Genomic DNA, 12,500 nt, shown 5'->3' with positions numbered 1-12,500 from the left:
CACCCTACCCATACAAGCTGTTGGTGAGCCTGCCCATAATTAGTGTACTTTGGTCCAAGGAGGAACATTAGGCCTATTTCCATAATCCCTGGAGCAGTCTGCACGACATGGCAATAACAGAGCAGGGATGCAGGGAGATACGTACCCGTCACTCTTTTTGTATAGGTTCCCGTGTTTCTCCGTTCCATACTGCACATTTCCTTGCAGTTGATGCATGCTGTAAACCAACTGCTTGCTGATTGAATCCTGGGAGCAGCAACAATAATAATACAATAAATATATATATATTTAATCCGCCATGCATGCAGAATAAACATTGGGGGTTATATTTATTAGCTGAAAGAGTGGAAGCAGCAGAGTATGGTAATGTGTTAAAAAGCTGGTGCGGTTAAACAACATAGGGCCCAGATACATCAGGCAGTGCTGAAGGAAGAGTGGAGACGCCATCTTCAAAAATTAGTGCATGCAAGTTGATCAGAAATGTACCAATTTTGGGCAATAACATCTCGAGTTTTCCTTAGCACTGCTTGGTGTATCTGGGCCATAAAGCCATGTCAAATATGCACAGTGCGACATGACTGACAATGACGCGCAGGTGATATGGGGGAAAGAATTGCGGTTGATGATGATATTGATGGCCAATAACCTTCTTATCTAATCAAATGAGTCCCACAAACTCTGATTTCTTCCCATGTATAAACTGAATGTTCATATGTAATGTTATCACTTAAATATCTTCATTTGTTCAAAACTGATAAGGGACCTCCCTTCTCATCCCACAAGACCCCTCCACATACCCCGTAAATGTTGATGAGCCTAAGCTTTCAGTGTTTTGAACTGGCCACCAAATACTTATAAGGCTGCGTCCCCGCTAGCGCTGAGCTCGCTGAGCGGGCGGTGCTTGGTGAGGTGACTTGCATATATATATATATATATATGCAAGTCCCTGCTCACGCGATGCGCCCGCGGGTATGCGCGTGCACACACGCTCACCGGCGCTCAGGTAAATAACATTTTTATACTTAACAGCTCGCTCAATATTCGGCAATGCGGCCCCCCCTCCCCCCCGCGCGAGCAGACGCAGGACACCCGCCGCGCATGCTTTGAGCGCCAGCGAGCTCAGTGCCAGCGGGGACTCAGCCTAACGGAATCAATGCTGACATCAAAGCTGTGCAGCGAGTGTGGGTCCCACAAACCTGTGAGCTATCAGCTTTTGGAGATGTCCACTGTGAAACATCTGCCGAGTGGTGGTAGTTAATGCGATATAGAGAGGTGGATAAGCCTTCCTCTTTACCTTCTCACACCTCCTCCTGTATACCTCCAGTCAATGCCAGTCTGCAACTAAGCTCTAGTCAAAAACTACATTCATTTGGGACACCGTCCTCTTCAACCAGCACGAGTGATAAGCTTGAGGCTGGACAGGGGACATTCAGTATACCGGTTGGACATCGCCAGTAAGTTCTGGACAGTTGGCAAACCCTAGCCATGAATAACTGCCAAGTCTTCTTATGCTGCAGTGCCACTTATTAATGTATGGATCCTGAACCCCTATTCTTAATGCAGTGAAGAGGTGTTGTTCCCTAGCACAGAGATTTTAGCCCCATTCAAATGAATGGTACTAAAATCTTCCCTAGCAAGTAGAAGACATCACCACGGCATACCAAATGGGTACCTGTGTGTCTATTCTCCTCATGCAGAACTTCAGTGTTCATAATCATATGGAGGCTCCACCAATATGTAGATCAATAAATTAATAAATACCAAATATGTTCATCAAAATAAATGGGCCAGTGTCTGATGGGCAGTATAACACAAATCAACCTCCAGTCGTTATCTACTGACAGGGAGAGAAAGGGCCACAACCTGCAGATAGGAACTGAATCCACACGTCACAGCTTCCTGTCTGTGGCCATTTTAAATTCCCCAAACCTCCAACACATCACTAGGTTGACAGAAGTTGACAGAACACACACATATTGAGATTGAGTACGACACACCTCTTATATATTTTTCAAATTGTAATTCAAAATAATTTTCTATAATTGTAGGCTAGCTGCTTAAAGACAGTTGTGGGAACGTGTGTATGTATATATGTACAGTATGTGTATATATATGAGCTATATCTTTCTTTTTTAGATTTTTGTTGGTGTAATTTAGAGTGCTATTAAGAGGATTGTCTTTGTCCTTTCAATTGTGTGTTTTATAATTATACTTATCCCCTAGCACCATCAGGCTCTTCCCTTTATATTTTACTGACTTATTTTTGGATTAATATATTTTTACCAAATTAACTAGTTAGTATTATTTAGGGCCTGAGTTAACCACATATATTTGTGTTGAGCAACATACTTTTTTGTGTGTTTTATATATATATATATATACACATACACATATTTTAATTTATGGTGGGTGAAAAAGGTGACAAGAAACCTCCCCCGTTAGCATATAGCCAATAAAGAATATCACTTGTGAGCACATTCACATGTCTTAGACATATATATCAGATCCAAATCACCGAAATGTTCCAGCACAACACGGCAAATGAAGACAAAAGGTGATTTATTATGTCCATGATGCAGACAGGAAGCCCGACGTTTCCCCTGGGGACCGGGATGTCGGGCTTCTTCTCTGCATCATGGACATAACAAATCACCTTTTGTCTTCAGTTGCCGTGTTGTGCTGATATATTGGATCACTTCGGTGATTTGTTTCTGATACATACCTCAATCCCTTTACCGTGCACCACAAATGCCATCTTTTTGGGCATATTACCCTCTGTGCGGTGTGTGTGTGTGTGTGTGTGTGTGTGTGTGTGTATATATATATATATATATTTATATTATACACATATACATACAGACACACACACGCTGAAGAAATATTGGACAGTGAGTTTCCGAGTTTGGAAGGCGATTGTTGACTTTGGATCCTTAACAAAGACTTGTGTAAACTAAACCGAGCTCTGTGAAAATGTCAGATTGTGATATTTATGAAATGAACGCTGAGCGGCGGAAAAGAAAAAGCCGAAATGAGATCCACGAAATAAGAAAAAATCGATGAACTTACTCTTCTGAACTTTGGAAAGCGAGGGAGAGAAATGGGACAGGAATAAGGACGTTAGAAGCGGATTGACTCCGCCTTAGGCGGTGGAATGAGCGGTTCATTACAGCACCAGGATCACATGACTTCTAGCATCGCGATCATGTGACCGCCCAAACCAGGGGCAGGCAACTTCAGTCCTCAAGGGTTACCACCAGGTCAGGTTTTAAGGATATCTCTGCTTCAGCACAGGTGGCTCAGTCTTTGACTGAGCCACTGATTGAGCCACCTGTGCCGAAGAAGGAATATCCTGAAAACCTGACCTGTAAGAGGCCCTTGCAAACTGGTTAGCCACCCCTCCCATAAACCCACCCCCCATATCTGGAACAGAAGAGAGAGCGTAAATCAGCTTTTTCAATGTACGCACATGGTCAAAATTCAACAATTTCCCACTGGGGCCCCAAATCTTTCAACTACAGATGTAGCCAGGGTTATTTCATCTTCCGCAGCACGGTGATCCTCTGAACACGCTGATATCCTGCGTTATCAGTAAGTAAGGTAACGCTGGCTACAGCTGCACCTTTTCTCTTTGCTGTGGGGACAGTACACAGCTGGTAGTGTATGACCTGCTGATGGGGTCACCTCCACGTGGTTACAGCCTGATATGCTTTGGCCAAAACATTGACCTAAATGACCCATACTTATGGCACGACAAAACATATAGATATAAACAAAATAATTGATCCTATTGGACATCCATTGGGGCGTCCTCCCTACATCACACGAGAGACACACTGTACTTACATACTGTAAAACATCTTCCCTTCTTTACTTACCGTGTTAAAGTTGATGAAGTGAGGTAGAACAAAAAATGAGGCAAAGCCGTCCGCCATACAAGACACAGCAGTGACAACGAGTCTAGGATACTGCGACCATTTTTCTGCAGTTAAAAACCGGGACAATTTTCGCGCATGCGCGAAAGGCCCGCACCGACCACGCATGACCCACTCGCCGCCGGCAAGAGCCGGTTGCTATCCATATATTACTAAGGTAACATTATGTATTGTTACAGTTTGCAGCACGAACTGCTGAGAACATTGGCAACAAATGATCACAAACAGGAAAGTGTAGAAATCAAAGGATGCTTTAAAACTCAGTAAAAATGCCATAAAGAGTTGAATAATAATAATTTAAAAATCATTGAAAAAACCGCAGTCACTATTATGTAATACAGGGGGGCGCAAACTATTCTCCCTGTACCCCAGTGCCTGCTCTCCTCGCTTGCTCAGGCCCCCCTTGGCTCCGACGTCACATGATGCCCCGGGGTCATGCGACGTCACGTTGCCATGGCGATGAGTCGCTGGAAAGTTAAGGTAAGTCAAGTTACAGAGACCTCGCACGATCCCCGGCAGAAGCTCCGGGGAAGCACGGGGCCTCTGTAAATGCCGCACCCCCCCCCAAAAAAGCTTCTGCCCCACAGTTTGCACACCCCTGATCTAATACCACAGAACGGATCTATAAGAAAGAACGCACAGCGAAGATTTCCCATGTGCTGCTGCTTTAAGCTCCATCACCGAGCAGCGTATATATGAAGGTAAGTGCACTGCACACGTATTCATGTATATTTTTATAGCACTGACCCCATACGCAGTGCTTTACAATGTCATTACAAGACAGGGAACACACCGACACAGGTCGGAGCAAAACGTTCATATAACAGTTATTCCTGCAGCAGGAACACCGCGGGAGAAACGCTTTGTGATATCACGATGGGAGGGCAGCAACATTAACCCCTTTCCTGCCAGATCAATGCAGGACAGGCCCCTCTGCCAGATCAATGCGGGGCTGGCCCCTCTGTCAGATCAATGCGGGGGCTGGCCCCTCTGCCAGATGAATGCAGGACAGGCCCCTCTGCCAGATCAATGCGGGGCTGGCCCCTCTGCCAGATCAATGCGGGGCTGGCCCCTCTGCCAGATCAATGCGGGGCTGGCCCCTCTGCCAGATCAATGCTGGGCTGGCCCCTCTGCCAGATCAATGCAGGAAAGGCCCCTCTCCCAGATCAATACAGGACAGGCCCCTCTGCCAGATCAATGCTGGGCTGGCCCCTCTGCCAGATCAATGCCGGACAGGCCCCTCTGCCAGATCAATGCAGGACAAGCCCCTCTGCCAGATCAATGCGGGGCTGGCCCCTCTGCCAGATCAATGCAGGACAGGCCCCTCTGCCAGATCAATGCTGGGCTGGCCCCTCTGCCAGATCAATGCCGGACAGGCCCCTCTGCCAGATCAATGCGAGGCTGGCCCCTCTGCCAGATCAATGCGAGGCTGGCCCCTCTGCCAGATCAATGCGGGGCTGGCCCCTCTGCCAGATCAATGCGGGGCTGGCCCCTCTGCCAGATCAATGCGGGGCTGGCCCCTCTGCCAGATCAATGCAGGACAGGCCCCTCTGCCAGATCAATGCAGGGCAGGCCCCTCTGCCAGATCAATGCAGGGCAGGCCCCTCTGCCAGATCAATGCAGGAAAGGCCCCTCTGCCAGATCAATGCGGGGTGGGCCCCTCTGCCAGATCAATGCAGGAAAGGCCCCTCTGCCAGATCAATGCAGGACAGGCCCTTCTGCCAGATCAATGCAGGACAGGCCCCTCTGCCAGATCAATGTGGGGCTGGCACCTCTGCCAGATCAATGCGGGGCTGGCCCCTCTGCCAGATCAATGCGGGGCTGGCACCTCTGCCAGATCAATGCGGGGCTGGCCCCTCTGCCAGATCAATGCGGGGCTGGCCCTTCTGCCAGATCAATGCGGGGCTGGCCCCTCTGCCAGATCAATGCGGGGCTGGCCTCTCTGCCAGATCAATGCAGGACAGGCCCCTCTGCCAGATCAATGCGGGGCTGGCCCCTCTGCCAGATCAATACTGGGCTGGCCCTTCTGCCAGATCAATGCAGGACAGGCCCCTCTGCCAGATCAATGCGGGGCTGGCCCCTCTTCCAGATCAATGCGGGGCTGGCCCCTCTGCCAGATCAATGCGGGGCTGGCCCCTCTGCCAGATCAATGCGGGGCTGGCCCCTCTGCCAGATCAATGCGGGGCTGGCCCCTCTGCCAGATCAATGCGGGGCTGGCCCCTCTGCCAGATCAATGCGGGGCTGGCCCTTCTGCCAGATCAATGCGGGGCTGGCCCCTCTGCCAGATCAATGCGGGGCTGGCCTCTCTGCCAGATCAATGCAGGACAGGCCCCTCTGCCAGATCAATGCGGGGCTGGCCCCTCTGCCAGATCAATACTGGGCTGGCCCATCTGCCAGATCAATGCAGGACAGGCCCCTCTGCCAGATCAATGCGGGGCTGGCCCCTCTTCCAGATCAATGCGGGGCTGGCCCCTCTGCCAGATCAATGTGGGGCGGGCCCCTCTGCCAGATCAATGCGGGGCGGGCCCCTCTGCCAGATCAATGCAGGAAAGGCCCCTCTGCCAGATCAATGCGGGGCGGGCCCCTCTGCCAGATCAATGCAGGAAAGGCCCCTCTGCCAGATCAATGCAGGAAAGGCCCCTCTGCCAGATCAATGCAGGACAGGCCCCTCTGCCAGATCAATGCGGGGCTGGCCCCTCTGCCAGATCAATGTGGGGCTGGCCCCTCTGCCAGATCAATGCGGGGCTGGCACCTCTGCCAGATCAATGCGGGGCTGGCCCCTCTGCCAGATCAATGCGGGGCTGGCCCCTCTGCCAGATCAATGCGGGGCTGGCCCCTCTGCCAGATCAATGCAGGGCTGGCCCCTCTGCCAGCAAATGGAGTATGAGCCACTACAGGTAAAATAAAGCGGGTTACATCTGTATCTATTTGAAGAGGTGGAATCGTGTGACCCTCTTTGTACAACTGGAGCGTGCCCGGGTTACACATTCTGCTGCAGGCTACTACATGTTATTCTATACACTAGGACAGGGGTGGCCAGCCCCTATCCTCAAGGACCACCAAAGAGGTCAGGTTTTAAGGATACCCCTGCTTCAGCACAGGAGGATCAAGTAGTGGCTCAGTCAACGACTTGAGCCATCTGTGCTGAATCAGGGATATCTTTAAAACCTGTCCTCTTGGTGGCCCTTGAGGACTGGAGTTGGCCAGCCCTGCACTAGGAAGTAGCCATGGGTACGATGGGAAGAGCACAACGATGGGTAACAATACCGAATAGACGCACAAGGGAAATCTTTACCTCTTTGGGCTCGGGCTGGATTGTAGTTCTCAGCTGGTCCCGCAGACCACACAACTGCTTCTTCTCCTCTTCTTGCCTGCCCTTGATCTAAAGTTTGCGACAAAAGGAACGCCCGAAATTAAATCTCACAGGGATGGGAGAGGTTTGTTGTTTTTAATCTCGTGTTTTACTGCCCACTCATTCTTTTCTTCAGCCATAAACTGACTCATCGGTAATGGGGTCTCCTTAAAACCCATCAGCTATCCCACTAAACCTTAGTGGGATCAGCCTCTCCCACATATTGTTTCACCCTCCTAGACCTGATTAGGATAATCACTTTACACACAGTAGGGTCTATGTATCAAGGCATAAATATTGTGGCAATGGTCTCTCCTTTTAGTTACAGATGTAGCAATAGCGCCAGGGCTGGGGGCCGTGTCTGCTGCAACCGCGCTCTGCGGGGGTGGGGGGGAAATCAGACTCTCCGCAGCGTTATTCCCTCCGTGTTGCGGGAACCCGAGAGTGACCTCGCAAACACACACAGTGAGTCCTGCTACATCTCTATGCGACCCCTTCCATATATGTATAAACTTATCCGCTTAATTGCCCCCCCACCCCCCCCCCCGATTGTGCGTGTACTTGTGTTGAGCTATTTGGTTTTGTTTGTTGGATGTACTGTAGGAAGGGAGAAATATAATGTTACAATAAACGCAGGCCTGCCAACGGCATACGTCTAGTAAAGTTGCACATGTTGATTATGGCCCGAGCCATAATAAGCTGAACACGTTAACATGCTGCAGCACGTGTGTGTCGTAAAGCAGGGCAGGTCACCGTGGGTGATCATTTTCATACTAGCCACATGTAAAACGGGGCAGTTTACCCCTGCCACCTCCCTTTTGAACCGCGTTCATTTCCGCTCCAGGGCCGAGATACAGAACTATAAAGCTAGGACCGGTGCTTCCGCGTATTTAAATAACCCTCATCGCGCTGGCCAATAGGAAGCCGTGACGGATGATGTCGGACCTTGCCACATCGGGGATTTAAACCACCTTCCCTATTGTTTCCATTGTTTCCCCTGGAGGGGGTGGTACCAGCGCTAACTTTACAGGTGAGTAATCTTACGAAGCAGGGGGTCCCCGGAGATTAAATTAATGCTGTTCACCTCCAGGATCAGAGGAGAGTCAACAAATATGGGGCAAGGGGGAACTGCCCCTTTAATAACAAAATTACGCTTAATATAGCATACAACGCATTTCTTTTCTTTCGATAACGAGCTGAAAGCTGGCCTGTCTACGTTGTGTTAGAAGGCGTCTTATGGAGCGCACGTGTGATACAATATGCCTAGTCATTAAATGTGCTCTCTCATTATCAGCGTGCCGTCACTCCTGCGACAGGAAGAATGTGTGGAATGGGACTGGACAGCAGATCTTAGGCGTGTTACAGAAACACGCGGGAAGAATGTGTGGAATGGGACTGGACAGCAGATTTTAGGCATGTTACAGAAACCCGTGGGAAGAATGTGTGGAATGGGACTGGACAGCAGAACTTAGGCGTGTTACAGAAACACACGGGAAGAATGTGGGGAAGGGGACTGGACAGCATATTTTAGGCGTGTTACAGAAACACACGGGAAGAATGTGTGGAATGGGACTCGACAGCAGATCTTAGGTGTGTTACAGAAACACGCGGGAAGAATGTGTGGAATGGGACCCGACAGCAGATCTTAGGCGTGTTACAGAAACGCGCGGGAAGAATGTGTGGAATGGGACTGGACAGCAGATCTTAGGCGTGTTACAGAAACGCGTGGGAAGAATGTGTCGAATGGGACTGGACAGCAGATCTTAGGCGTGTTACAGAAACGCGTGGGAAGAATGTGTCGAATGGGACTGGACAGCAGATCTTAGGCGTGTTACAGAAACGCGCGGGAAGAATGTGTGGAATGGGACTGGACAGCAGATCTTAGGCGTGTTACAGAAACGCGTGGGAAGAATGTGTCGAATGGGACTGGACAGCAGATCTTAGGCGTGTTACAGAAACGCGCGGGAATAATGGGTGGAATGGGACTGGACAGCAGATCTTAGGCGTGTTACATAATCTCGCGGGAAGAATGTGTGGAATGGGACTGGACAGCAGATTTTAGGCGTGTAACAGAAACGCGTGGGAAGAATGTGTGGAATGGGACTGGACAGCAGATCTTAGGCGTGTTACAGAAACACGCGGGAAGAATGTGTGGAATGGGACTGGACAGCAGATATTAGGCGTGTTACAGAAACGCGTGGGAAGAATGTGTGGAATGGGACTGGACAGCAGATCTTAGGTGTGTTACAGAAACGCGCGGGAAGAATGGGTGGAATGGGACTGGACAGCAGATCTTAGGCGTGTTACAGAAACACGCGGGAAGAATGTGTGGAATGGGACTGGACAGCAGATCTTAGGCGTGTTACAGAAACGCGTGGGAAGAATGTGTGGAATGGGACTGGACAGCAGATCTTAGGCGTGTTACAGAAACTCGCGGGAAGAATGTGTGGAATGGGACTGGACAGCAGATCTTAGGCGTGTTACAGAAACACGCGGGAAGAATGGGTGGAATGGGACTGGACAGCAGATCTTAGGCGTGTTACAGAAACGCGCGGGAAGAATGTGTGGAATGGGACTGGACAGCAGATCTTAGGCGTGTTACAGAAACGCGTGGGAAGAATGTGTCGAATGGGACTGGACAGCAGATCTTAGGCGTGTTACAGAAACACGCGGGAAGAATGTGTGGAATGGGACTGGACAGCAGATATTAGGCGTGTTACAGAAACACGCGGGAAGAATGTGTGGAATGGGACTGGACAGCAGATCTTAGGCGTGTTACAGAAACGCGCGGGAATAATGTGTGGAATGGGACTGGACAGCAGATCTTAGGCGTGCTACAGAAACGTGCGCAGGTTAGTACCTGGACACTGGGGGACCCGTCTTCACATTCTGTCTCAATAAAACTATTTGCCAACACTTTCCACGCTCCAGAACAGAATCGTATATGGGTAAAAAATAAATAAAAAGACTCTCGACACAGGGCTTTGCTTGTGCCTGAAACACAGAGTCTCTCCTCTAAGGTGCCTGAACCTATTGACTTTTTGCTAAATAGGCGAGAAGGTTTTCTGGTAGCATTTGCGTTGCATTGCTGTTTGTGTTGTAATTGTCTCTGATTGCACTTGATCAGCCCGATCTTATGCACTTTATTCAGGATCATTTTGTCCTATTATGTTTTCATACCTAAAATGTAAATACATTAATTTTTGCACTTACTAATTAGATATATTTTTTTAAATCTTGAGTGTTTGAACTCTGGACACACACAGACACACACATATTGAGAGATCGAGTACGACACACCTCATATATTTTTCAAAAATTGCAATTCAAAATAATTTTCTCTAATTGTAGGCTAGCTTCTTAAAGACCATTGTAGGAACGTGTCTGTATGTATATATGTATGTGTATATATATCTCAGAAACAAATCGCCGAAGTGATCCAATATACCAGCACAACACGGCAACTGAAGACAAAAGGTGATTTATTATGTCCATGATGCAGACAGGAAGCCCAACTATTTCCCCTGGGGACTGGGATGTCGGGCTTCTTGTCTGCATCATGGACATAACAAATCACCTTTTGTCTTCAGTTGCCGTGTTGTGCTGGTATATTGGATCACTTCGGTGATTTGTTTGTGATATATACCTCAATCCCTTTACTGCAAATGCCATCTTTTTGGGCATATTACCCTGTGTGTGTGTGTGTGTCATGGAACAAGTATTCCCTTTTTTGCTCTCTCTGTTCACTCCCTCCATTTTTTGAAGCTTTTGCCTGTCAGTTTCTTATTTTCAGCTGCATGTAGTTTGCTCCACACACACACACACACACACACACACACACACACACACACACACACACACACACACACACACACACACACACACACACACACACACACACACACTGTGCCTGTGTGATATGTTACAATGTTGCCTTCCCTGCCTCTAGCATGTAATCAGTGAGTTGCTACTGCAGCTTCTCAGATCTCTCCTAGAATGGACTATTCCGCCCTCCCCCCTGTTTTGCTGACAGATAGTCTGTCGCAAGACTATTCCTTTTACCCAGCTTCCCCCACACTTCCTTTTTCATTCCTGACTTTGACTGAGTGAGTAGTACCTTCCTGTCACACTCCTATGGCAAGGACATCTCTTTCTACCTGCCCTTAACTACAAACTCACAACTACACAACATCCAACAAGAACCTGTATTCACTGCTGCTTTTCCAATAAAGTGAAGGAAATATTATAAAACTTGGCGTGATTTGGAAAGGGGGCTGAGTTAAAGCTATCTGGGGCTATTCACACATCACACGTGACCCTGGCTTCAGAATACTGTGGCCATCTTTTTATATATATATATATATATATATATACAGTGTTCGACAATGCTATACATTTACACGCCCGGGGCGAGTGGATTTAACCTCCGGGTGAGTAAATATTGGCCCAAGCAGCACACGTGTTTGTTTTTATAAATTTCCCTGCTCGCGCTGAAAAAAAAAAAAAAACAAAACTCCCCCTACCTGACTGCTGATTGGCGCGTGCTCCCAGGCTTTGTGGGCGCGCGGCCAGGCTCTAAATGAGTCCGCCCCCAACGAACGGCCATTCTTTTTCCACTGTTGGACACAGTAAGTATTATCTGTGCCTTCCCCCCCTGTCCCCGGCGCTCCCGCTGCCCGCAGTTATGGAGGTGGTAGTGGGGGTGTTCTCCTGTCCCCGCTTCCCCCCCATGTCAGCCCGCAGGGCGGGAGATGGGAGCAGGGATGCCCCCTCAGGTCCCCGCTTCCCCCTGATCCACCCTCGTCCCCGGTGCTCCCGCTGCCTGCCGTGCGGTGGTAGCGGGGGGGGTTTCTTCCCCCCACGTCCCCTGCGGTCCCGCTGCCTGCATGGAGGTGGTAGCGGGGGGGGGGGGTGTTTCTTCCCCCCATGTGCCCGGTTCTCCCGCTGCCTGCCGTGCGGTGGTTGCGGGGGGTTTCTTCCCCCCATGTGCCCGGCGCGCCCGCTGCCTGCCGTGCGGTGGTAGCGGGAGGTTTCTTTCCCCCCTTGTCCCCGGCGCTCCCGCTGCCTGCGCGAGGGGGGGAGCGGGGTGGTGGTACTGGTACTGATCGCGGCCTTTCCTCTCTTCCGACCCCCCTGTGTGTGTAGAGTGAGAGAGTGTGTGTGTGTGTGTATATATATGGGAGAGAAAGTGTGTGTGTGTGTGTGTGTGTATATGG

The 12,500-nt window shown here is 49.6% G+C and overlaps 1 protein-coding gene across 2 annotated transcripts in view; it reads right to left on the bottom strand.

Moving 5' to 3' along the window:
• The window catches only part of LOC142466931 (arf-GAP with SH3 domain, ANK repeat and PH domain-containing protein 1-like), a 107,639-nt gene that overhangs the window by 71,698 nt on the left and 23,441 nt on the right, over positions 1–12,500 (bottom strand). For both annotated transcript variants that reach the window (XM_075572579.1, XM_075572580.1), the window contains exons 8-9: positions 7,228–7,314; positions 146–246 (exon numbers count right to left, since the gene is read on the bottom strand). In XM_075572579.1, coding sequence (XP_075428694.1) covers positions 146–246; positions 7,228–7,314 — 188 coding nt within the window. The remainder of the gene's footprint in view (positions 1–145; positions 247–7,227; positions 7,315–12,500) is intronic.

The sequence above is a fragment of the Ascaphus truei genome, chromosome 15, assembly GCF_040206685.1.
Source record: "Ascaphus truei isolate aAscTru1 chromosome 15, aAscTru1.hap1, whole genome shotgun sequence".
Lineage (NCBI taxonomy): Eukaryota > Metazoa > Chordata > Amphibia > Anura > Ascaphidae > Ascaphus > Ascaphus truei.
Note: the sequence above shows the minus strand (reverse complement) of the source record. Positions and strands in the feature narration are given on the sequence as shown.